The sequence below is a fragment of the Bos indicus genome, chromosome 8, assembly GCF_029378745.1.
Source record: "Bos indicus isolate NIAB-ARS_2022 breed Sahiwal x Tharparkar chromosome 8, NIAB-ARS_B.indTharparkar_mat_pri_1.0, whole genome shotgun sequence".
Taxonomy (NCBI): domain Eukaryota; kingdom Metazoa; phylum Chordata; class Mammalia; order Artiodactyla; family Bovidae; genus Bos; species Bos indicus.
In genome coordinates this window covers 38,209,136-38,236,261 of record NC_091767.1, presented here as the reverse complement: position 1 = coordinate 38,236,261, position 27,126 = coordinate 38,209,136, and the positions used below count along the sequence as shown (strand labels likewise).

At 40.5% G+C, this 27,126-nt stretch overlaps 1 protein-coding gene across 2 annotated transcripts in view; it reads right to left on the bottom strand.

The window, feature by feature from the left end:
- Positions 1 to 27,126, bottom strand: part of GLDC (glycine decarboxylase) — an 88,121-nt gene that overhangs the window by 31,103 nt on the left and 29,892 nt on the right. The window contains exons 5-16 of one of the 2 annotated variants that reach the window (XM_070794572.1): positions 25,486 to 25,563; positions 24,126 to 24,273; positions 23,597 to 23,793; positions 21,803 to 21,899; positions 18,727 to 18,832; positions 17,514 to 17,653; positions 16,322 to 16,402; positions 13,854 to 13,951; positions 13,288 to 13,372; positions 13,073 to 13,114; positions 11,966 to 12,108; positions 7,645 to 7,707 (exon numbers count right to left, since the gene is read on the bottom strand). In XM_070794572.1, the coding sequence (XP_070650673.1) occupies positions 7,645 to 7,707; positions 11,966 to 12,108; positions 13,073 to 13,114; positions 13,288 to 13,372; positions 13,854 to 13,951; positions 16,322 to 16,402; positions 17,514 to 17,653; positions 18,727 to 18,832; positions 21,803 to 21,899; positions 23,597 to 23,793; positions 24,126 to 24,273; positions 25,486 to 25,563 (1,278 nt within the window). The remainder of the gene's footprint in view (positions 1 to 7,644; positions 7,708 to 11,965; positions 12,109 to 13,072; positions 13,115 to 13,287; positions 13,373 to 13,853; positions 13,952 to 16,321; positions 16,403 to 17,513; positions 17,654 to 18,726; positions 18,833 to 21,802; positions 21,900 to 23,596; positions 23,794 to 24,125; positions 24,274 to 25,485; positions 25,564 to 27,126) is intronic. The other variant, XM_019965969.2, reaches the window with a different exon arrangement.

Sequence of the window (27,126 nt, the reverse complement as noted above, 5' to 3'; positions counted from 1 at the left end):
GTGAGTCATGGAGGATCTTGCTTTGATTTATGTCACTGAGTGTTTTGCCTATGTTTTCCTCTAAGAGTTTTATAGTTTCTGGTCTCACATTTAGGTCTTTAATCCATTGAGTTTATCTTTGTGTGTGTTGTTAGGAAGTGTTCTAATTTCATTACATGTAGCTGTCCAGTTTCCCCAGCACCATTTACTGAAGAGGCTGTCTTTGTCCCATTGTATATTCTTGCCTCCTTTATCAAAAATAAGGTACTCATAGGTGCATGGGTTTATTTCTGGGCTTTCTATATTGTTCCATTCGTCTGTATTTCTCTTTCTGTGCCAGCACCATATTGTCTTGATGACTGTAGCTTTGTAGTATAATCTGAAGTCAGGAAGATTAATTCCTCCAGCTCCATCCTTCTTTCTCAAGACTGCTTTGGCTATTCAGGGTCTGATCACAGCTTCAATTTCAGTGCTTGTGACTGGGTTGTCCATAATTTCTATTTCTTCCTGGTTCAGTCTTGGAAGGTTGAACTTTTCTAAGAATCTGTCCATTTCTTCCAGGTTATCTGTTTTATTGCCATATAGTTGTTCATAACGGTCTCTTATAATCCTTTGTATTTCTGCACTGTCTGTTGTAACCTCTCCTTTTTCATTTCTACTTTTGTTGATTTGATTCTACTCTCTTTTGTCCTTGATGAGTCTGGCTAAAGGTTTGTCAATTTTGTTTATCTTCTCAAAGAACCAGCTTTTAGTTTTATAAATCTTTACCATTGTTTCTTTCATTTCTTTTTCATTTATTTCTGCTCAGATATTTATGATTTCTTTCCTTCTACTAATTTTGGGTTATTTCTGTTCTTCCTTTCCAGTTGTTTCAGGTGTAAAGTTAGGTTGTCTATTCGATATTTTTCTTATTTTTTGAGGTAGGATTGTATTGCTATAAACTTCCCTCTTAAAACTGCTTTTGCTGCATTCCATAGGTTTTGAGTTGTCATGTTTTCATTGTCATTTGTTTCTAGAAATTGTTTGATTTCCTTTTTGATTTCTTCAGTAACCTGTTGGTTATTTAGAAACATGTTGTTTAATCTCCATGTGTTTGTGTTTCTTACAGGTTTTTTTCCTTGTAGTTGAAGATGCTTGATATGATTTCAATTTTCTTAAATTTATTGAAGTTTGATTGTGACCCAAGATGTGGTCTATCCTGGAGAATGTTCCATATCCACTTGAGAAGAAAGCATATTCTTCTGCATTTGGATAGAATGTCCTGAAGATATCAGTGGCATCCATCTCATCTAATGTATCACTTAAGATTTGCATTTCCTCATAAATTTCCTGTTTTGATGAGCTGTTCATTGGTGTGAGTGGGGTGTCAAAGTCTCCTACTGTTATTGTGTTACTGTCAACTTCTCCTTTTATGTTTGTTAGTGTTTGTCTTATGTATTGAGGTTCTCCTATTTGGTTGCATAGATATTTACAATTGTTATGTCTTCCTCTTGGATTGATCCTTTGATCATTATGTAGTGTCCTTATCTCTTGTAATTTTCTATATTTTAAGGTTTATTTGTCTGATATAAGGATTGCTACTCCAGCTTTCTTTTGCTTCCAATTTGCATGGAATCTATTTTACCATCCTCTGACTTTCAGCCTGTATTTGTCTTTAGGTCTGAAGTGGGTTTCTTATAGACAGCATATATATGTCTTATTTTTTTTAATCCATTCAGCCAGTCTGTGTCTTTTGGTTGGAGCATTTAATCCATTTACATTTAAAGTAGTTATTGACATATATGCTCCTATTGCCATTTTCTTAATTGTTTGGGTTTGATTTTATAGATCTTTTTTCTTCTTTTGTATTTCTTCACTATATAAGTCCCTTAAACATTTGTGTAAAGCTGGTCTGGCGGTACTGAATTCTCCTTAACTTTTGCTTGTCTGAAAAGCTTTTGATTCCTCCATCAATTTTGAATGAGATCCTTGCCAGGTACAGTAATCTTAGTTATAGATTTTTCCCTTTCAGTACTTTAAATATATCCTGCCATTCCCTTCTGGCCTACAGAGTTTCTGCTAAAAGATCGGCTGTTAAATGTGTGGGGTTTCCCTTGTATGTTACTTGTTGCTTCTCCCTTACTGTTTTTAATATTCTTTGTGTTTAGTCTTTGTTTGATTAGTATGTGTCTTGGCATGTTTCTCCTTGGGTTTATCCTGTATGGGACTCTTTGCCCCTCTTGGACTTGACTATTTCATTTTCCATGTTGGGGAAATTCTCAACTATAATGTCTTCAAAAATTTTCTCATACCCTTTTTTTTCTTCTTATTCTTCTGGGACCCCTATAATTCAAATCTTGGTACATTTGATATTGTCCCAGAGGTATCTGAGACTGTCCTCAGCTCTTTTCATTCTTTTTACTTTATTCTGTTCTTTAGAAGTTATGTCCACCATTTTATCTTCCAGCTCACTGATTCAATCTTCTACTTCAGATATTCTGGTATTGATTCCTTCTAGAGTATTTTTAATTTCAGCAACTGTGTTGTTTGTCTCTGTATGCTTATTCTTTAATTCTTCTAGGTCTTTGTTAATTGATTCTTGCATTGTCTCCATTTTGTTTTCCAGGTTTTTTTTTTTTTATCACTTTTACTATCATTATTCTGAATTCTTTTTCAGGTAGTCTGCCTATTTCTTCTTCATTTATTTGGACTTCTGTGTTTCTAGTTTGCTCCTTCATTTGTGTAGTATTTCTCTGCCTTTTCATTAATTTTTTAACTTATTGTGTTTGGGGTCTCCTTTTCCCAAGCTTCAAGGAAAGTTGAACTCTTTCCTTGAAGAAGGTTGAATTATTTCCTCCTTTTGGTTTCTGCCTTCCTGAGGTTGGTCCAGTGGTTTGTGTAAGCTTGGTATAAGGTGAGATTTGTGCTGAGTTTTTGTTTGTGTTTGTTTGTTTTTCCTCTGATGGACAAGGCTGAGTGAGGTGGCACTCCTGTCTGCTGATGATTGGGTTTGTATTTTTGTTTTGTTTGTTGTTTAGATGAGGCGTCACGCACAGGGTGCTACTGGTGGTTGGGTGATGCTGGGTCTTGTATTCAAGTGGTTTCTTTTGTGTGAGTTCTCACCATTTGGTACTTCCTAGGGTTAGTTCTCTGGTAGTCTAGGGTCTTGAAGTCAGTGCACCCACTCCAAAGGCTCAGGGCTTGATCTCTATTGCCTGCAGTTAGTTGTTGTGGTCTTGATAAGTTGATGAATGAAAAGAACCCGAGGTCTTGCAAGGTCCTCTTCAGGAGAACATTGAGAAGGACCAGAACCCTGTCCTGCCTGCATCTGAGGTCCACAGGAGTGGCCTTCTCGGAGGAACTGGACATTTCACAGGACCATGACTCTGCAAAAGGCTTGCAGAACCACACTGCGCTTGGGAGCCAGAGTATGAAGACCACATGAAGTGTCTTGTGACAAATAATGTTTTGATGTTCAACATTTTAATGCCAAACTATCCTCATTAAACCCTTCTTTACTTTAAAAATACCATCCTCAAGTAGTTAGGAATAAAAAAAAATGACCCAAGTGAAATGTTAGCTAAGAAACTGACATTATGGTAAAACTAATCACAGTAAAAGGATTAACAAAACAGCTACTGTGTCAAAATGATCTGAATCAGTACATGGCAACCTCAGAGGACCACTCTCAAGAAAACATGATAAAGTGAGAAAACATGGTAAACAGGCAGGATAAAGAGGATATGCTTCCATACCTCAGAAGGAATTCAATCAAACTCTCTGTTGCATAACTCAAATATTCCCAACAGTATCTAGGTCTCTGCTTCAAATACCTTTAAATAAAACCCCCTCAATATGTTCTTACCAATCTCTATCTAATTTGACATAAATTATAAATTCTATGCTTAACCTTTGAATTCTGGGCAAAAAACATCTGGATGGATCTAGCCAACCTAACCTTTCTGATATCTCAAGAGCACCTTAAAGCAGTGGTTTTCAAGCTCAACATCCCCAGATATCCCTGGGGGACTAGGGAGAAATATAAAGTCTTGGCTCACACCCCAAGTGTACTGAATCAGAATTCTAGGGGTTCAGCCAAATGCAAGAACCATCCCTCGAATGAACTGGTTCAAAATTGGGAAGGGAGTACATCAAGACTGTATATTGTCACCCTGCTTATTTAACTTCTATGCAGAGTACATCATGTGAAACGCTGGGCTGGATGAAGCACAAACTGGAATCAAGATTGCCAGGAGAAATATCAGTCACCTCAGATAATGCAGATGACACCATCCTTATGGCAGAAAGTAAAGAGGAACTAAAGAGCCTCTTGATGAAAGTGAAAGAGGAGAGTGAAAAAGTTGACTTAAAACTCAACATTCAAAAACTAGGATCATGGTATCTGGTCCCATCACTTCAGGGCAAATAAATAGAGAAAAAATGGAAACAGTGGCAGACTATTTTCTTGGGCTCCAAAGTTACTGGATGATGACTACAGCCACGAAATTAAAAGACACTTGCTCCTTGGAAGAAAAGCTATGACAAACCTAGACAGCATATTAAGTAGTAGAGACATCACTTTGCCAACAAATGTCTGTATAGCCAAAGCTATGGTTTTTCCAATAGTCATGTACGGAGAGAGAGTTGGACCCTAAAGAAGGCTGAGCATCAAAGAATTGATACTTTCAAACTGTGGTGCTAGAGAAGACTCTTGAGAGTCCCTTGGACTGCAACGAGATCAAATCAGTCAATCCTAAAGGAAATCAACCCTGAATATTCTTTGGAAGTACTGATGCTGAAACTGAAGTGTCAATACTTTGGTCACCTGATGTGAAGAGCCAATTCACTGGAAAAGACGCTGATGCTGGGAAAATACTGAGGGCAGGAAAAGAAGGGGGCATAAGAGGATGAGATGGTTGGATGGCATCATTGACTCAATAGACTTGGGTTTAAGCAAACTCCACGAGATAGTGAAGGACAGGGAAGCCTGGGGTGCTACAGCCCATGGAGTCACAAAGAGTCAGACACAACTAAATGACTGAAGAACTACAACAACCCCTCCAAAACCTTACAAACTGCAAAAAATCCAAATATACTCTTGAGAGTCAAGAAACTGGGGAGAAGAGATCCTTCTCATTGCTTTATATTTCCCCCAAGATGGCTCTTTTCATCCTTCATCTTCTTTCTCTTTCTAGCAGTCTGAGTATCTCCCTGGAATATCAGTCACTCATCAGAGAGGGTCTCTGATATCTGGCCTCCCAGAGCTCTCTGTAGGGCAGGGTTCTGAAGCTGCACTAGGCCCACTAGGAAAATGAAAGTAAAAGCTGCTCAGTCATCTCTGACTCTTCCCAACCCCATGGACTATACAGTCCATGGAATTCTCCAGGCCAGAATACTGGAGTGGGTAACCTTTCCCTTCTCCAGGGTATCTTCCCAATCCAGGGATCGAACCCAGGTCTTCCGCTCTGCAGGTGAATTCTTTACTAACTGAACCACAAGGGAAGCCCTAGGCCCTCTAGGAAAGCAAGTCAGAAATGATCAATGACATGTCTGCTCAATGACACTGACCATGAACTTAGGAAAGAAGGGGAGGGAGATGGCCAATATCAAGTGTTTGATGCTCTTTGTTGTCCATGGTGGCTCAGATGGTAAAGAATCCGCCTGCAATGTGAGAGACCTGGGCTTGATCCCTGGTTGGGGAGATGCCCTGGAGGAGAAAATGGCAACCTACTCCAGTATTCTTGTCTGTAGAATCCCCATGGACAGAGAAGCCTGACAGGCTACAGTCCGGGGCGGGGGGCGGTGTCACAAAGAGTCGGACACAACTGTGTGACTAAGCACAGCATACAGTGATCTGCACACCACAGTCATGATCTTGTGATCATGACTTAGCCTTCAAAGGCCAGTTTTAAAGTTCACTCCACTGGAAGATATGAGTCATCTAACTAAACCTCCTTCTTTGGGGTTCCTCCAGGGCAACACACTTTCCAACCCAATAATGTACATTAGAATCACCTAAGGGCTTTTTAAACACTCAGTGAGGCTGGGTACTGCCCCTGGAGGAGATTCCAATGTAGCTAGTTTACAGGTGGGGAGGACATGGCTCCCCACGTAATTCTAATATAAAGCCAGGACTGAAAGCCCTGCAGCCCTGTGGTTTTCACGGTGTGGTAGCCAAACCAGCACATCAGCACCATCCAGGATTATATTAGAAATATGAATTCTCAGGCCTCAATCCAGACTTATTAGATCAGAAACTGTGGTGGTGGGGCTGAGCAATTTCACAAGCCCTACAGGTGATTCTCATGTATAATCAAGTTGGAGAGTCATTGAGTGTGTCCTGTTCACATCTCGTTTAAGAACCTTACCAGGAGGAGATTCCAGGAAAGTAACTGCTAGTTCCATCTACGCTCAAGATCACAGTTTGCAGTTTTTAAAGACAAAAACAACTTCCGCACTATTATAAGCCAAGTAAGTGAATAATAATTCCAGCTTGTCTTTCACTTTAGATATCCATGGAAGGTGTTAATTACTGTTTCTGTCTGCCTCAAATAGTACATCATAATTCTAACCTAGCAGTTCCCAGAGTATTTATTTGTGTGCTGCTGAGTGATTTTCAGAGTGTCACCGTGGTATGGGGAGCAAGCTGAAGCAAGCTGTCCTGGGCACAGTAGGAAATGGAAAGGTAATTAAATATTATTTGGTTATGTTCTCCACCAAGCTGGAAATACTCTCTAGGTTCATAGACTGAGCAAATAAATAAGAGAAATGGGAACAAGTTTCTTGACATTTGTGTTTTAAGTTCTTTAAACAACTTTGGGATCTAACTGTTGCAGGAAATAGACCAAGGGAAGGCTTGGCTACTCGAAGCAAAGATTTCATGCCACAGTTTATGGTTATAAAATCCTTCATCATCCACATTTATCAGCCATACCTCAATGAAATCTCAGTCAAATCAAGAAGGCAGTGTTCCTTGCTTGCTGTACAGGAGACAAAACTACACCTAGCTCTAGGGAGGAAGCCACATAACAGAGCTCTGGGGACCTGACATATTCCGGGTGCTAACCTTTCCTTTACGCTGCTGGTTTCCCCTCAGAAAAAAAAATACACTGAAGAGAAAGGCCATATGGCAGCCTCCATCCAGGCAGGAACTACTAGCGAAAGAGAGAATAAATGCCTTCTGTGAGCGTAACACCGGACTGCGCCGGATTGGAAGACATTATGAGGGCCCAGGAGTGGAGTCCAGCAGAGTCATCAGGAAAACATGCAGAAACACTCAGGTTTATGCCTGAAAATTGCAGATCTCCTGCTTAGGCATTTTAGAACCGTAGAGTTGCACTTCGAGTCCACTTGATGTTAAATATTCCTCTATTCTACAGAGCTTGGCTCTTTTTCCCTTTGTTGCAAGCCTGCCTCATTTTGTTTGAGTACTGCATTGCTGCAAAGGAAGACAGGTGGTCTGCCTCAACCCCAGGGCAGGTTCCCCTGAGATCAGGAGCGCCAGAGTGAAAATGAATCTGTAAGCATCTTATTAAGAATTTAAGTGTTTTGCCATATGCATGTCCCCCACAATAAAAATAACATTTTTGAATTGTATTAAAAATATATATCATGATTTTTAAAAAAAATTTAGTAATATAAAATACCATAAAGACAAAAAGTAAATATCATTTGAAATTCTATCACCTTGAGATAATTATTTGGGTGTCCATCCTTTGATCCTCTTTCCATCTATGCCTCTGCATAGATCTGTAAAACAGTATGGCAGTCCCTCAAAAAATTAAACATAGAATTACCATATATCCAATAATTTCATGTCTGGGTATACATCCAAAAGAACTGCTAGGGCTCAAATAGGTATTTGTACACCAGTGTTCACAGCAGCATTATTCCCTATAACCAAGAGGTCCAAGCAACCCAAATGTTCACTGATGGGTGAATGGATAAACAAAATGTGGTATATGCATACAATGGAGTATTATTCGGCCTTTAAAAACGAGAGACATTCTGACATGCCACAACATTGTTGAACTTTGAAGATCTTATGCTAAATGAAATAAGCCAGATAGAAGGACAAATATTGTATGATTCATTCATATGATGCACCTAGAGTAGCCAAGTTAATAGTGACAGAAGGTAGAATCATGGTTGCTAGGGGCTGGGGTACGGGCTAAGTGAGGAAGTATTGCTTAATGGGTACAGAATTTCGATTTGGGAAGGTAAAGAAGTTCTGGAAATGGATGAAGTTCTGGAACTTGATGGTTTTACAATGATGTGAAGGTAATGAATGCCATTAAACTTGACAGTTAAAAAACAGGTAAAATAATAAATTATGCTCTGGATATTTCACCACAATGAAAAACTAAGGTAGAAAATATTTTAGGAAGTAGCAGCTGATGCTATTTCCTAAAAATTATGCCATACTTACCTTTTAAATATCATGCAGTAACAAAAACTGAAGGGAAACATATTCAGATTCTAAACTTTCAGTGACTGGACTCTAGAATTATATAGACACATTAACCAATTCCAACTAGTCAGGCATAATAAAAGCACCAGGAAATGGTCCCTTGATAATAAGAGATTACTAAGCCCCCTGTTTTACAAGTGTAACTTCGGTGGCTAACATGGTACACTAAATTCTTTTTCTGTGCAGAGTGGTCAAGAAACTTGTTTCTTCTTACAGTAACTATAAAGCTTACATTGGCCCCTGAGATTTCACTAGCCAGCAGTAAATCGTGACGAACTAAACTGTAAGTAGTTGGCCCTGTGGTAGACTGACTCTGAGACCTGGAACACAGAATTATAAGACCTGGGAAAAAAAACTACCACAAATAAACCAAGATGGAGGCTGTAGTAAGCTAAAAATAAAATCATTCACATACAATACGTGGTAGATGCCTTTCTCTTTTCCCGAATGAGACATCAAATTTCCTAACTCACTGGAAACATAGCCCCTGTATTTTCCCAACAAAGAAGGAGGCATTTCCCCATCTGTCACAGCAGCCTCTGCTTAGGACCAGAAATATCTACTAAGCTTCAAAGGAGCCTCTGTAACTCTGAAGTCAGCTCTTGGAAATGGGTGGTGTGTCCAGGAAGTTCTGAGCTGGAGAAGGCATCACTGCCCAGAACTACAAAATAATAATGATTTCTTTTCCTCCTCCATGGAAAATGGGGTCTCACTGGCAATCATACAAATGAGGAGAGTAAGAGAGAGAAAGAGCATCAGGTTAACTGAGGAGAAGAGAGAAACTTGTAAGATGATGGTTCTCAACCTTGGCTGCAAGCTGGAATCACCTGGGGGTTCTTAAAGAAAAACCCATGTGTGCATCCCTTCCCTCCTCGTACTCTTTCCCCATCAAGATGTTGATTCTATCTGGGACTGTGAGCTGAACACCAGGATTTTTTATAGACTCATCATATGAGTCTAGTTTCCAGCCCAGGCCTAGGAACCACTGCTTTACAAAAGGAGAACCTCCTCATCCTTCAGTCAGTCTTCTGGAGACTCTTCAGAGGACCTCAATTTTTTGCAAGAGCTAATGATTTAAAACATGTTAAAGTGGTCCTGCAAAATAGCTCTTCAATAAGACACAGAAGATGTGATCATATTCCATCACTAGAGGGCAGTTTCTTCATTGTCAATACTTAATTAAGGTACTGCCCCACGTGAATTCACTCAGGTTCCTCTCGTAAAAAAAAAAAGCTGCATGATGATTTTTTAATGAAGGTATACTACCACCTGACTTTCATAAACGTCAGTTCCGTCCTATTTATGAAATGGGTGTTTGAGAGTCTAATATTAAAAAGGTTTTGTGTCCTTTTATTTGTCACATGCCCTCTTTCTAAATGGTTTGTATTGTATGGGATATGTTGTTTTCATAAAGTGTACGGCTCTGCTGTTACCTATGTTACCAAAACAGGAGGGAAGGTGTGATAGTATCTGACTAAGATCTGATTACTTTCTGTCTCAGAAAGTGAGCCGATAAATTGGCTCAGTTTTAAAATCACTTGATTTTTTAATCTTGAAATAGAAATTTGGCATTTCTAACAAGCTTCTAGGTGATGCCAATGTTGTGACTGCTGGTGGAGAAACCACACTGAGTAGTGGGAGGTAGAGAAGCTGGGGGCAGACACAAGATTCCTCTTCTGAAGATATCCTCAGATGTTGATGACATGTCTGCCTGCCATTCTATTCCCATGAAGACAGAAAGACCACAGATCCAGTGGATCCAAGCTGGATATGCATCAGAATCATTTGGTTGCTTCTTAAAAGCAAAGATTTTTAGTCTCAACCCCTGAAAACCAGTAGGTCTCGAAGAGGGCCCAGGAATTTATATTTTTTAACAAGTACCCAGGAGATGTTATGATGTCCTTCTGTTTTTGTTGTTGTTTTCATGTTTAAAGGCAAATGTATTCCATTCCTTTCCATGCAAAACATAATAAGGTATCTTATATGCTTGTTGTTTCTTTTCCAAATGAAGTTTGGAAACTTGATTTGGAGCCTCCAAATAAGTCTGGATCCTCCAACCTTGGAGGATCCACTCATCCTCTACAGAGAGCCATCTTATACAATGTTCTGCTAAGCATCTTACATAGGAGAGACTTGCTGACTAGTTAAGAGGTTTGTGCTGGGAGAAGAGCTAATGTCTACCGTCTCTTCTGTTACCATCAAGCTCACAGAAGGGCCATTGTCAACTTGTATCAAAAGATGCCTACAGAAACCATTCAGAGAGTCCATGGCAGGGAGGAAGGCACCAGACAAGAGATTTGCTCTTCTATGATTGGGTCAAGAGTCTCAAAGTTTCCATTAAGTCCTAGTCTCCAAAGCCATGCATAGTTAGTTACTTCCACTGCATTCTGTTGGAGCAGTCACAAACTTCCACTCAGATACAAGAGGGACTGTAGACCCCAGTACTCACTGGGAGGAGTGCCAAAGTCACACTTGACTGGCCACTACATTTCTGTGAGCTTGCCTGTTTTTGAAAATCACTTTTGCTCAAAATTTTTTATTTTACAGAGACTAAGGCCAGAAAAGGGGAAAGGATCTTTCAAGGTTATTGACATAACAAACTAGGATCCAGACTCTCCTGGTCCTACTAGATTGAGGCATTGCTGCTTATAAGGAGCTCAATTCTGATTCTTAAACGGTAAGATGGATGTAGTAACTACCTTTCAAAGATGGCCACAGTGAACCAGGATTTTCCACATTCACAACCACATGTTGGCCCCTTCCACATTTAATTTGGGCTGCCCTAAATTTTTCCAGTGGTCATGTATGGATGTGAGAGTTGGACTGTGAAGAAAGCTGAGCGCAGAAGAATTGATGCTTTTGAACTGTGGTGTTGGAGAAGACACTTGAGAGTCCCTTGGACTGCAAGGAAATCCAACCAGTCCATTCTGAAGGAGATCAGCCCTGGGATTTCTTTGGAAGGAATGATGCTGAAGCTGAAACTCCAGTACTTTGGCCACCTCATGCGAAAAGTTGACTCATTGGAAAAGACTCTGATGCTGGGAGGGATTGGGGGCAGGGGGAGAAGGGGACGACAGAGGATGAGATGGCTGGATGGCATCACCGACTCGATGGATGTGAGTTTGAGTGAACTCTGGGAGTTGGTGATGGACAGGGAGGCCTGGCGTGCTGCAATTCATGGGGTCACAAAGAGTCGGACATGACTGAGTGACTGAACTAAAGTGAACTGAAAATGCTATGACGGATAGAATGCTCTGGAAGGGATGCTGTGTAACTCCAGAGGCTGAGCCTGAAAAGGCTTGCAGCTTCCACATCCTTCCACCTTGGAACACCCCACTTTGAACCCAGACCCAATTCTGTGAGGGAGCTTCAGCAACCACTGGAGAGGTCCACATACTCAACTGGACTCCAAGCCAGCAGCCATCACTACCTGCCCAGCTCTGAAAATGAGGCCACTTTGGATCGTCTAGTCATCCATCCCAGGGGGTATTATACTACAAAAGATAACTAAAAAGACAGAAGAAGAAATCCCTTTACCTGTTAGGCTGGAAAGAGATTCGATCGTAGCCAGTGAGTTCACACAAATCCTTCTCAAGTTCTCGGAAAAGCTGCTGGTACCCTTGAGCTTGGTCCAGAGGCACAAAGGGGTGGATGTTTGCAAATTCTTTCCATGTGATAGGCTGAAGAGCAAGAGGAGAAAGCATATGCATATGTATACATTGTAATAGTAATAACAATACTAACTTTAATAATGATGATAACGATGATAGCAATGGCTAACACAGAAATTGCTTACTATGTGTCAGGCACTAATCTAAGCACTTTAAATAAATTCATTCATTTAACTCTTACCGCAATCTTATAAAGTAAGTACTATTACTGTCTTCATTGTACAAGTGAGTCACAGTGGCCCCGGAAAGGGCACTTACACAAAAATATAACCTTTTCCTATTTTTTGAGGAACAAAAAGGCCCCCAAATTGATTTATATCCATGAAACTCAATGAGTTGTTTCAAGCATGGTTTATTCAAACTCTTGCATAGCATATATATTATTCTTTTTTTCATTAAGCAGAATAAAAAGCCAACATAAAAGTAAATGAAGAAAATCCTATTATAATAGAAAATGATTCTCTTTTCCTAATGTGATTTGTCATATCAGAATAATCCCATAGAAAAAAAAAAATAAACATGCTGGCCTAGTACAGATACTTACCAAACACCACAGCAGGATACAAAAACCTTCTGTTGATACAAGGAATAAATTAAAACCTCAATCTCAACCCTTTGGGACCGAGAAATGATTTATAGAAAGCTTAATTCCACCTGAGCTTAACAACTACAAATTGATAAAAGCTTTTAACATGGCAGATTTAAAAGGGAGTCTGGGGTAGGAGAGGTAGGAAGACATAAATGCTATATTTTTACTTATTTTAACATTTAAAAATAATTTCAGTCATAAATGTAAATGATCAGGTTGTGATAAAGTTAGGGTTTCTGCCAAGATTGTTTAAGAGTGAGGTAAGGGATTTCTAAAGTAGTTATTAATCACAGTCCCAGTGGCAGCTTCTCTCATTATCTACTTATGCACAAGCCAAGACACTGCTTCTGGTAAGTCCCCTCTTAATAGACATGACCTACTTACCGTGAGTTCAGATGAACTGTTGAGCTTCATGGTACAGGACCCCTTTAAGAAGCACAGCCAAAGTGTATTACGTTAGTGACTTCCTATGTTCCATCTGATCAGTCCTCCCATCTCCCTGAAAGGCCAACCATTCACCTCTCTTGCAGCATATTAGGTGTGACCCAAAGAGGTGGAATCAGGGTGGGGTGGGGAATGGAAATAAAGGCAGTAATTACCAGTGGAATCATGCTATGCACAAGGGAAATGTCTTTGTTTTCCAATCTCTTCATGTATCGGACAATATTTGTTTCTGAGTGATAGCTGTGAACATAGAACACAGGGTTTAGGCCAATATAATTAAATAAGAGCCCACACACATCTTTCTAAAAGGTTAAGATACACTGAGATCTACCTTCAACATACAGGTCAAATTAGGCCATGAGCAACATGCCCACAGAGTATCAGAGAGAGGGCATGGACCACCCCCCACAGACCACAGAGGATTCCCTAGGACAAGAAGCTGCCCATGGGCATGAGAGAAAGGGCTGGAAAGAAGACGCTGCTGAGTCCCTGGGTATGATCTTCAGCCTGGCAACCTCACATCCAAACTCCCATCTTATCAGGAGTAGAATTATGGGTTATGGTACCCAGGAAGCAGAGCCATCAGGAAATATGATGTGCTTTGTGCCCAGGTTAGAACTGGGATTTAGCAGTTACTCAGGCTGAACCACAATAACTGTATTGTAGTGGAAGCCACTCTCCACTGTGCTCCCAATGCAGAAGTCACACAAGCCACACAAACCTGTTGAACACTTGATGTGTGAGGAATGGGCTAGTCCTCTTGAAGGCAGTCCCTAGAATACCTCTCCGCTCCTCACCCATGCTTTCAGCAACCAGCTCCTGCACGGAGAGATCACAGACACTGAAGGGCGGAAATCAGGCCTGGAACCACATGCGAAGCAGGCTTCCATTAAGCATGTGTTGTGATAGAGCACCGGAAATTCCCTACCACCCAACCTCCCACCCCCCATCAGGGACATGTGGCATGGTGCAAAGACAGAGGTCAGGGTCATGCAGTGTGGCAAATTCTTCAAAATACCATGTTTAAGTTCCATTGAACTTAGCGACAGTAAATAGAAGCTGTACAATTTTTACTGCCAAAACAAAAATTGACATCTCCTGCATGTTCCATGGATAATGAAGCAAGTTACAGTAAATTATTTTAAAGGGCTATCTAAAAATTTACTATGATAAAGCTCAAGTAAGGATTCTTATCTGACACTGCTCTTTTGTCTTTGAGAACAATTCTAATAAAATACAAATGTCAAGGCCATTCAGTAGGATAAGGAACAGGCTCTTCAACAAATGATGCTGAGAAAACTGGATAGACACATGCAAAAGAATGAAATTGGACCCTTATCTTGCACCATACACAAAAACTAATTCAAAATGGATTAAGGACCTAAATCCACAAGCTAAAACTATGATATCTGGGACTTCCCTGGTGGCCCAGTGGCTAAGACTCCACGCTCCCAATGTAGGGGGGCCCAGGTTTGATGCCTGGTCTGGGAACTGAATCCCACATACTGCAGCTAAAGATTTCCACATGCTGCAACTAAGAACCAGTGTGCCAAAATAAATAAATTAAATATTAATAAATAAATAAAATAAAATTACAAAACTCTTAGAAGAAAGTATAGAGGCAAATCTGCATGACCTTGGATTTGGCAATGATGTCTTTATGACACCAAAAGCATGAGCAACAAAAGAAAAAAATAGATAAAAGTGTACTTTTGTGCATTAAATGACACTATCAAGAGAATTAACAGACAACCCACAGAACAGGGGAAATATTTGCAAACCATATGTCTGATAAAATATCCAAAACATATAATTAGATACATGGCTTGCTCCTCATTCTTCTCCAGGCTGATAGAATGGCTCTCTGGAGCCCTCAGTGGGTATTCCCTAAATTCCTCAAATGCATGGAACAAACACTGTGATTAAATTTAAATTAATTGTGGAATTCTAGAGGGAGGATACTTATTCAGTTTTGTTTATTAATTAGTTTAAAAGAGAACAGTGTAATACTTCTTTGATAATTTACATTTGTTTTCTGATTTGAAGTCAGGTCTCAAAGAAAACTTAGACAACCAGAACAGCACTGATAAACACTCTGGAACCTATTTCTGCTTCCTTTCATTGGTTTATTTAGCAAATATTTATTGAGTGGCTCTTATGCTATAAGCCTTGCAGAGTGTTGTGATTAACACCTTGCTACAGGTGTAGGTAGCTACTGATGCTTCTCTTCCATGTCACAGAATCTCATCCTCACATGTCCCAGCTATTTCATCATTTTAGAAACCAACTCAGTCACCCCACACTGCTTCTAGTTCTCATGTTCTCTCTCTCTCCTCCTAGCCTTTGTGGCGGCTTTTCCCAGCATCTGGAACACCTGTAGCTCCATCCTCCTTCTCTGCAATTGTGTCTGGATAGCTCCTACTTATCTTTCAGGTCTCCACTTAAGAGAACTTCTTCTGAGTCTTGGTGAGAAGCCCCTCCTCTGTGCTCATCACAGACAGTGCCCATCATAATACCTCACCTAGACTGCATTCTTGTGCTTGTTCAGATCCTCAACAGACTAGAAGCTCCATAAGGGCAGGAAATATGTCTGATGTAGCACTATCCTGGGGATGTAACAACTTCCCTGGTGGCTCAGACGGTAAAGCGTCTGCTTTGCGGGAGACCTGGGTTCGATCCCTGGGTCGGGAAGATCCCCTGGAGAAGGAAATGGCAACCCACTCCAGTACTCTTGCCTGGAAAATCCCATGGACAGAGGAGCCTGGTAGGCTACAGTCCATGGGGTCACAAAGAGTCGGACACAACTGAGCGACTTCACTTTCACTTTCACTCTGGGGACATAACACATAGTAACGACCTGGCACATATTAGGTCAGTTTTCCCAGAATCAACATAACCAAGATGTAAACGTTATGAAGCTTTGTATTAGGAATAGCTTCAATTAAGTACGATTAACAGTCCTTCCCACTAACCTGTCTAATCAGTCCTGGCTGGGGCCCAGAGCAGTGACCTCTAACTATCAGCAGTCATGGGAGCAAGAGAAAAATCAGTAGTTTAATTTTAACAGCAGGCCACCAAGGTCGTTCCTGGGCCCCCTCTCCCTCACAGCTCAGGCCCACAAGAGGCAAGGCCATCTCTGACATCTCCCCAGAGAGTCCTTATGAGGAGTGTGTATTTTAATTTACTTACTGCAGACGACTCACAGCCGAAGATCCACAACAAGTCATCCAGATCTTTTTCATTGACTGTTTCATCAAGAGAAATACCAAGCTATAGAAATGAAAATGAAAGGGAAAACATCAGCTCTAAATGTCAAGATCAGGGCTGACATAAAAAGGAATGAATTTGAGGAAGCTGTAGTGAGGTGGATGAACTTTAAGAGACCGTCTTACAGAATGAAGTCAGAAAGAGAAAAATAAGTATCTTATATTAACGCATATATATGGAATTTAGAAAAATGGTTGTGATAAACCCCTTTCAGGGTAGGAATACAGATGCAGACTAGAGAATGGGCTTGTGGACACAGAGCAGCAAGGAGAGGGTGGGATAAACTGAGAGAGGAGCTCTGACATATATACACTACAACGTTTAAAATAGATAACTAGTGGGAAGATGCTGTATAGCACAGAGAGCTCAGCTCAGTGCTCTGTAATGATCTAGAGGGGAGGGATGGCGGGGTGAGCTGGGAGGGAGGCTCACGAGGGAGGGGATATATATACACTTATGGCTGATTCATGTTGCTGAACAGCAGAAGCCAACACAACACTGTAAATCAATTATCCTCCAGTTAAAAATAAGCTTTAAAAAAAGAACTGAACACACACACACACACACACAAATCAGGGCTGAAACTCTAATAAGAGAAGTCCAAGGGGAGAAATTGCTGGACAAAACTCTCCATTGTCCTAAAAAAACAGAATATCATTATGTCCAGGTTGACTCTTTGGCAAAGCAGTCTAGTCCAGTCCCAAACTCCACAAGATCCAGAGTTTTACAGCCACATCTGAACTCGTCTGAGGGCTGCTGGGCACCCCTTTTGGTACTAGATAAGCTCACCATTTTTTTCCCTTAACTTGCCTCATCTTATTGCTTATCATAGCCTTTACCTTGAACAGTCATATTGTGAATAAAGGAGTAGTATGAGCAAAATATGTGCCTAAGAGTTCCATGTATGAAAACACAACACCTTAAGGAAAGTTGACAATGAATTACCATTTAAAAAGTCACAGGGTTCCAAACTGGAAATGAAAATTGTTTACAAAGAAACAGATTGTGCCCAAAGGTCCAATACTGAGATCTTTTTTAAATAAAAAGATATTTTAATGAGGAAAGTCATGAAAATTTATAGAATTTGTAAAATGAAACTGAAAGTCTGACTTACGGTGCCATCCTCAAAGAGCCGAATATTTATTTGTCGCTGAGCGGCCCTGCCCAAGACCTCCTTCACTGAGCAGCCACACTGAATCTTCAAAGTATCAAAGAACAAGTCATGCTGGAGTTGGTGCCCGGCTCGCTTGAGACCTAGACAAAACAGGAGAGCCACCGGTCTCTACAGAGAAACCTGACCTTCTGCCCCAGACACTTCACAGAGAACTGAAGGGTAAATCCTACTAACAGTCTGTTTCCGGTCATACCCAGAGATTTGGTTGCTGCTTTCAAATTTTAAAAAATTAAATATTCACTATTATGCTGTAGAAAGTTGTGAAATACATATAAAAATGGAGGAAAAATCACCATAATTACCATCCACTAGTAACTAATGGTTACTTTTTGGTACAGATTCCTCTGTATCAGATTCCTCCCAGATTCCTCTGTACAGATTCCTCCCAGAAGGGTGTATATGTATGTGTTTCTATTTGTAATATATCACATATATATACTTCTTTATCCTGAAAAAAGTATTTAACATATCATGAACACTTGGCTTTTCAATAGATCAAAACCCCCATCTTTATTTTTAATGGCTATATAATATTAAAACTTAAATTGTGTACCATAATTTTAACTAATTACTTATTACTGGACATTTAGGCTATTTCCAAGATTGTAATACTGCAAATAATGTTTCAGTGGAAACCCTTTACATCCTTATCTGATTATTTCCTTTAGAAACATTCCTAGAATTTCTGGATCAAATTGTAGACACTTTTTAAGTTTTTGATACAAATTGTTGAAGTGCCCTCATAAAAGTCATACCAATATCAGTATTCTTTTTTAATCTTTGCCAGTGTAATGGGAGAAACATTATTTTATTCTTTAAATTTACATTTATTTAATTAATAGTGTTGAAATTATGTATGTTCATTTGTATGCTTTCTTTTAAAATTACATTTAATGTCCTTTGCTCAGTTTTTTCTCAGGGTGTTCATCCTTCTTGTATATGGGGTCTGGGGGAAAAAGCAAAAGCAAAAGCTCAGTATACTAAATATACTAACACTCAGTCAATCACAGATGCTGAAAATATTCTTCCCAGGTTTTTATCTGACTTTTTATTTTGCATGTGACATTGGCCATGCAGTGAGTTTTTAATTTTACTTATTCACAATTATCAGTCTTGTTACAACCAAAATTTTTAAAATAGACAACTGACTCACCTTCAGACAAAATCAAAGTGGCATTATGTACCCTCCGAGCAATATGTTCCAGCCCATGGGACCCATGGTAGATTGCAAACATCACAGCCATATTCGCCAAGAGAGCCTAAACAAAGAGCATTTAAAGAATGATGTTCAGCAATGTGATAGAAGACAGATACTGAAACTGAAAACAGGGACTAAGCAAAATGATCAGACTTCCTGCCTTCTCTATGCAGTTGGGAACCATTTATAACCTGCCTGCCATCTAAGGTGCCTTAGAGTCACTACACTAAACCTTTGAATGTGACCATTAATAAGAGGTTCCATTCACGCAACATAATTTTGTCATTTGTAAAGGGGTAATCAGACTGCCATCAGATATGTGATATTTAACATTGGAAAACAGTGGAACAAAGACCTCAGGGGAACAAAATGAGATCTAAGAATTTTAGGCTCAATAAAATGGTTCTTCAAAGATAAAAGCAACAAAAATTTTCAAACACACAAGAACTCAGGGAGCATAATTCTCTTGAAGTCTCAAATAAAGCACTAAAAACTGAATTGCGGCCAACCAAGAGGTGAATGGTAAATTTACAGCAAAGGACCACCAAAGATAAAAATGCAGGACACAGAGAATAAAACCAAAATGAGATGGCAGGAGATATATTAGAAAGGGAAAACCAGAACCTACGGCTTATTTCCTGCTGACAGTAAGGTCACCTTCTCAGGTAAGTTATCTCTTTTGACTGTTGATTGAGGTTTCACAGAAGTACTTACAGGGATGTATCCTAGTGTGATACAAAATGGGAAAGAACAGGCATTGAATCTCTCAGAGATTCGGGGAAGGAGTCCAGCATAGGGAGCAAGGAAGGGACCACTGTGATGGCACCTTGGATCATGGAGAAGGATAAAACGAGGGTGGCTTGGGTCAGATACCAAAATGAGTGCCAACTTGGGGGAAAATAATGGAGGCCCACCTCCTGATTCTCCTCCTTCTGGCTCTTTCTCTCACCTGTCTACCTTCTAACCATGCAATATCATCCATGGTATCTGGTCCAAACGGGTGAGGTAGGAGACTCCTCATTTGCTTTAGTCCATTCAATTCTCCCACATCTCCTAACATCTCATCAGTCCAGCATCACAGTCTTTCTGAAGTTTCCAGTCCCACTAATGTTACTTTTGTCCTAACATACTAGGTCAGTAGTTCAAGATCCACCTTTATGGCCAATCATCCCAAGGTGGGAAGGGGCACTTCATGAAGTAGAAACACTACTCAGCTGAGAAACATAGTGCCTTGAAGTTGGATGATGTTCAGTATCAGATCTATTGTGTTAGGTACACTTTTCCTCTGTGAGGCTGCTAAAAGGAATATCTCTGTGGCAACTTCTAAACAAGAAAGAGTTCTTGAAAAATGTCATAAAGTGAAATCAAAGTCAGTAAAGAAAATGAGGAAAAGAAGACATCAGAGAACACAGCAGTAGGCTTTCTTGGACCAAATCTCAGAGACAGTACTGACACTCTTGTGGACTCCATGTAACAATTAGAAATAAATACGGAGGAATCACAACACCTTATAGCTACAGAGAGTGCATTTCTGAAGTAAAATATCCATAGAATAGAGTATCATGGCTCGTGGCTATGCTGCCTGGAAATAAAAACTCAGGCTAGAGTTCACAGAATACTCTGGAAATCTCCCATCACAGAAGTCTTGTGGAGGTTGATTCATGTTCCTTTTTAAACTAGAGATCATGAACTAGAAGAAAAAAAAGAAGTAGGAACATAACTTCTGTTCACTGTAGACAGCTCAAGTTAACCTGGAAAATTAATTCAAACCTTAAAGCAAAAAACCCTTAGTGTACTTAATGACCAGAGAGATACCTTCTGGAAGAATATGAGCAGAAAGCAGTAGAGGAAAAGAAGATATGTTAGCAGAGAATTCAGCAAAAAATGAAGGGTAAACTATAGAAAGTAAAGGCATCATATAAAGATCAATTTGCTGTCAACAGAGGACAAGCTTGTGACAACTGGCTCCTACCTGTGATACTAAAGGAGCTCTTCCCTGAAAAGCAGCCATTTCCCTGAGACAAAAAGTATAATGCAAGCAAACCAACAGAGGATACTGTTTCAATGACCAATGACTATAGAACAAGCTATTACTGTTGGTGTTGTTTAGTCATTAAGTTGTGTCTGACTCTTTGAAACCCAATGGACTGTAGCCCGCCAGGATCCTCTGTCCATGGGATTTCCTAGGCAAGAATACTGGAATGGGTAGCCATTTCCTTCTCCAGGAAATCTTCCTAACCCAGGGACTGAACCCACATTTCCTGAATTGTAAGGCAAATTCTTTACTGCTGAGCCACCAGGGAAGACTCAGAATAAGCTGTAAGAAGACCTTATTGTCAACTGCATCCCTGGAGAGGCTTTCTAAAATCTGGTGGTGGTATCGTGAGCCAAAGCCCTGAGGGGGAAGAACACTGTACTGACTGCTGAGTTATCTACAAGATCTTTTTCTCTGGCCCTGAATAGAAGAGATGAACCTAAAATGGATCATACGCTCAGGTGTGGTCATCCACCTGATCCTAGGAATTGGCTGAGTGTCAATGAATACTGCTCCCTTTAACCTGAGCTCTTGGGCAATGTTCAAGTAACTCCTCCTCTTTCATCCCATCCATTTCAGGAATACCTCTCATGATTTCTCAGTAAGAATACCCCATGACCACCACTGACTGGCCAATCTAAACCATCCCCTCAATACAGTCACCTCAAGTATCTTTACTCGCCTTCTTCACACTAACCTGGAGCGCCTCCATCTCAGCCTTAAGAGAGTTACTACACATAACAGAGCTGCCCTGCAGCCAAGAATGCCAGAGACCCTAACGGGTGAAGTATGTACATACATGGAACCCCAGTAAAATACAAGACTGGCATTCTGACAAGACCACAAGGCTTCTCTACCAACAAGACCTTGTCATTTCTGGTGTGCCAGCTGCTCGGTAGATGATGAATGAGTGAAACAACAACTCAGTAAAATGAATAAGAGATCATTTCTGTAGACCATAAGGCATTCAGTGAGCAGGTCAGGTCTGTGACCTACCTGAGCTGTACAGATGTTGCTGGTAGCCTTGTCTCTCCGGATGTGTTGCTCCCTGGTTTGAAGAGCCAGACGATACACTTCTTTTCCACTGACATCTCTGGACCAAGAATAAAACATTCAGTCAGCACAGATCATCACAGTACTGAGAACTGCCATAAACAGAACTGCTTCTTTCCTTCCCACCTTGAAGTGAATTCAGCAATGTTACTTAGGTGCTAGTCCATAAAGAGCAATTTCCAAACTATCTTCTTCCAAATGGGACTACTAATTTTCAGTTTGCACCCTGAGGATTTGAGGCACTGAGATATATACAATAAGTTGGAAACCTTAAAAGAAAATTTCCCGGTAATCTCCCTGCCTAAAATAATGATGATAATTGAGGATTAAACTCCACTCTGAGCTTCTTGGGAGATTCAGAGAACAGGGAAATACTGGACAAGGGAAACAATTTTTATACCAGAAATCTGAGCAACTATGTGGTTATAAATAAAGTTAATAACCTTACCACTTGTCTCTAATAAAATCTCTTCTTTCTTAATACAATTAAAAATCTAGATAAACACAGAGATTCATCAGTCTTATTTTCTATTTCATCAACTCCTTGGTCCACTTTCCAAAAAGGTCGGAAGTTCAATACAAAAATTAGAAGGTAGTAATTGATATATGAAATTCTTTTAAAATCAGAAAAACCTCTGCCTTATCTTATCTGGTGAAGAGACATCATTGAAAGAAGCTAATGTAAAAATATCTAAAGAAAATATCATTTTTACATTAAAAAGCAAAGTGCCTTTTGCTATCATGTGACAAAAATAAAGTATTTCAGAACTTCTCATCTCCATCACATCAAGCACTACTCCAGACTATTCACTTACTTACATTAATAGTCCAATTTTTATGAAAGGTCAAAAATAATATGCTAAATCTCCACAGTAATAATCATGGCACTCATCTAAGTTCTTAACCTGATGATCTTTAGCTGTGAGAAGCAGCCAATAAAGTATATTTGGAGGGACTTCCCTGGTGGTCCAGTGGTTAAGAATTTGCCTTGCAATGCAGAGGACTTGGGCTCAATCCCTGGTTGGGGAACTAAGACCCCACGTGCCATGGAGCAATTGAACCCATGCACCACAACTATTGACCCCACACACCGCAACAAGATCCCACATGACACAACGGGAGATCCAGTGCTGCAACTAAGGCTCGGTGCAACCAGATATATAAATAGATATATTTGAAAAATACTGTAAAAGGAAGTACATTTGGAAATTACTCAAAGAGCCAAGGGGCAGGCCTCTAGGAAAGAATGTGGGTCACACTCAATGTGTGCATAATACTCTCTTACTGCACTTGTCTTTACACAGCCACATGGCAAGCTAATCCTTTCAAGAAAGAGACTAATTAGATATAGAACACACCTAAAATATTCAGTCTTTCAAGGCTTTCATCAACCTAAATAAATTCATTTCTATAACTTCAGTACAAATGTGTTATACATTGCATGCATACTTTTCCAAATATGCACAAATTCATGGCATTTGAGGGCTAAATATAGGAGAATGGTGTGTGTGTGTGTGTATGTGTGTTGGGATGGGTTAGGGGGTAGATAGGGCACTGATACCCCAAACATTAGTATCCTAAATATACTCTCTCTTTTGACTCTATGTTCTATATTTCCTTAATTGACCCAAAACGACCCTGTTAAATTCCAAGAGATATCAACAACTTTTGTGAGCAAGAGAAGGAGCAGGGAAAGCCACAACCACAGTAAAAGGGAAGAAGCATGAGCTGCTTTACCTTGTTACCCCCACCATTCTTCCAGGCATCATCCTCACCAAGTTTTCTCTGACAGCAAAAAAGGCTGCATGTGGTCCACCATAGCCCAGTGGCACCCCAAATCTCTGTGAGCTGCCCAGGGCGATGTCTACCCCAAATTCTCCAGGAGGCCTCAGGATGCACAGAGCTAAAAGGTCAGTAGCACAGCAGGCCAAGCTCTAGAAAGGAAATAAGAGAAAATGGAAAAGGTTGTGGCCTTCCCTGAGAATAGTGGGAGGGTATCAAATTATCTCCATTACAGGCAGACTGGCAGAGTTGGTTTGTACCCTGTGAAATATGTTTACTCATTCATTCATTTAAAATATTTACTGAGTGTCTACTATGTACCAGGAGCCAGTGAAGAAAGCAAACTTGAAGAAAGGAGGTAGGAAGGAGGCAGCTTTACCATACCAGGTGATAAAGGTGTGTGAAACACACCAAAAAGAATAACAATAATCATTCAAAGTTGAGACACTCCTCCACGGACCCCCACAAGGAAAGGTTCTCCTACCCCGGCCTCGTGGGCTCTCTCCACGAGCTCTGTGAAGTCCTCCACCTTCCCCTCAGTGTCTGGGTACTGGAACAGCACTCCACTGACATCTTTGCTGCTGAAGTCCATTTCATGGGGTAACTTCAGCTCAATGAGGACTCCAGAATACCTGGAAAGATAAAGAACAACCATGTTTTTGGTTTACAGGGAAAATCCAATTACCTACAGTTTCTTCTCCGTGAAGAGATTCCTATTCGGTGTCTTCCTCAGTGCCCCACTGCCTACCCCATCCCAACATGCACACATACACCCCCATTCCACATCTGGCCCTTCAGTACTAACAGTGCTTCTCACTGGCTCATATGCATCCAACAGCTCAGCTTGTTTCTGTCCTCTATCCTTCTGCTCCTCTCCCGCTTTCCTATCAGGACATGCTCCTGGGACAAGAGCAGGAACATGCCTTCTTATGGCTATAGAACCAATACCGGTAATGGAAGAGCCATCGCTACGTTGACCTTAGATGGGTCTTAGTGAAAGTCTCTCAGTCGTGTCTGACTCTTCACGACCCCATGGACTGTAAAGCCCATGGAATTCTCCAGGCCAGAATACTGGAGTAGGTAGCCTTTCCCTTCTCCAGGGGATCTTCCCAACCCAGAGATTGAACCCAGGTCTCCTGCTTTGCAGACAGATTCTTTACCAGCTGAGCCAAATGGGCCTTAGGTGAATGGAAATCTCAGTAAGACAAGGAAGAAAACCTTCCTTAGTTCTTGTAACTATCTAATTTCTATCATGTTAGAAAACCACTTCTGAAGGAATGGTGGTATGGGTTCAGGGGAAAGGCTTTCACAAGGAGAAAGCAAATAAACACACCCACATGTGGCAGCTGTGCTGTGTTTGTTTTATTTGATTACAGCAATTTAAAAAAATGTGCTTTCATCTACATTGTACTAACCTAGGTAGTATGTAGATTCCTAGGAGCCACGTTTGTAGGAATTTCAGACAGGAGCCATGTTTGTAGGAGTATATACAAAATTAGGACAGTGTATGAGAGTTCCACTTTTAGTCTGTGCTTTTCAAACTTTTCAAAACACTGTTGAAATTATTTTGATATTCTTAATCTTCTTTTTACAAAAAGAAGTCAAAACAAGGTGGTAACTTATTAAAAGGCAAAGGCAATCAAATCCACTGTGTATTTTCCCCTGAATTCTGACATGGTTTACTTACCAGTAAGATCACGGGAAGAAAGTGGGAGGGAAAATAAAACTCAACAACCCCAATTTAAACCAGTTTCACCTCCAATCACTTTGGAAATAAGAGGAAGAAACAACAGAGGTGAGCATAATATTATTCCCGAGTTCAAAATACAAATAAAATTAATTACTTGGCTCGAGTTTGGACGACAGCAATAGTTTGTGGGTGGCAACGGGGGTCAACAAAAAACTTCCTTCTTTTGTTCTGCCTGTTGAAAAGAAAAACAGCATTCAAACATGAACATTAAAAAGATCAGAGTATCTTCTAAGAATGCAAAAAGAGAGATGGTACTAAATGAAAGTCTGAGCATAGAATAAAAAAAATCAGTCACTAATAACTAACGGTGATGTTTCCTGATCAGAATTTCACTGAAATCCAATTCAAATTCTAACCCCATTTAGCAAAATCAATCTTGAACTGGTTTAAATTTTTTAAAATATACTATGAGGAAAAAGAAACAAATGGGTAGTAATTAGGTACAAGTAGAAACAAGAAACCAAGTCTTCTAAATAAAAACATTTGTGAATTTTATTGCCAAAGGAGCATTTGTTGTTGTTTAGTTGCTCTGTTGTGTCGGATTTTTTGTGACCACATGGCCTATAGCCTGACAGGCTCCTCTGTTCATGGAATTTCCCAGACAAGAATCTGGAGTGGGTTGTAATTTCCTTCTCCAGGGGATCTTCCCAACCCAGGAGTCAAAACCACATTTCCTACATTGGCAGGCAGATTCTTTACCACTTAGCCACCAGGGAAGTCCCAAAGGAGTACTTACAGATTATCTAAACCAAGTGTCCTCATTCAAAGGAAAAGGATGGAATTCAGGAAACTTCTGAATCACTGAACATGCGGAGATCTGGGAAGAATGGGTGACTCTGAGGCAGCATGGAAGCTCTGAGCCCTTTCAACATACCCAGGCCTATGCAGACCTCCTGTCTGGCTGTTCCTGAGTTATATCATTTGCTAATACACTGTTTCTAGTAAGTAAAATGTTTCTCTGAGTTCAGTGAGCCACTCTAGTAAATTTAATAGAACCTTAGGAGGGGATCATGAAAACCCCATAGGTTGAATACAACCTGGACTTGAGATTGGCATCCTGAGTCAAAAGGGGCTGTTGGAACCTTCATCTATAGCCAGCTGGTCAGAGAACAAAGAACAACCTGGGCTTATGACTTGCATCTGAATTTGGGCAGGGGCAGAGGGATGGGGGCTTCCTTTGTGGCTCAGACAGTAAAGCCTCTGCCTACAATGCGGGAGACCCGGGTTCGATCCATGGGTCGGAAGTTCCCCTGGAGAAGGAAATGGCAACCCACTCAAGTATTCTTGCCTGGAAAACCCCATGGACAGAGGAGCCCGGTAGGCTACAGTCCATGGGGTCGCAAAGAGTCAGACACGACTGAACGACTTCAGTTCAGTTCAGAGGGGTGGGGTGCAGTCTTATAAATCTGATCCATGAACCTGTGGAATCTGATGCTATCTCCAGGTAGGTGGTGTGAGAATTGAATTCTCAGACACCAGTGGGTATTTGTTTGCTGGTGTGAGAAGAAACCCCCTCCCTGACTGGAATTGGTACCAGAACCAATTTAACCACTCCTCAAGCCTCTGGAAGCCAAAAAGGAAACTTACATGGGCATTCAGAGTGTAAACAAAGAATGTTGCCCCCCAGTTCTACTAGGATCAAGCTGTCAGCCACTGTAGTCTACCAGTGGACTAGGGCCAGCACCCCAAAACCTCAGACAGACACGCCATCAATGTGGGCACATTTCCCTACGAC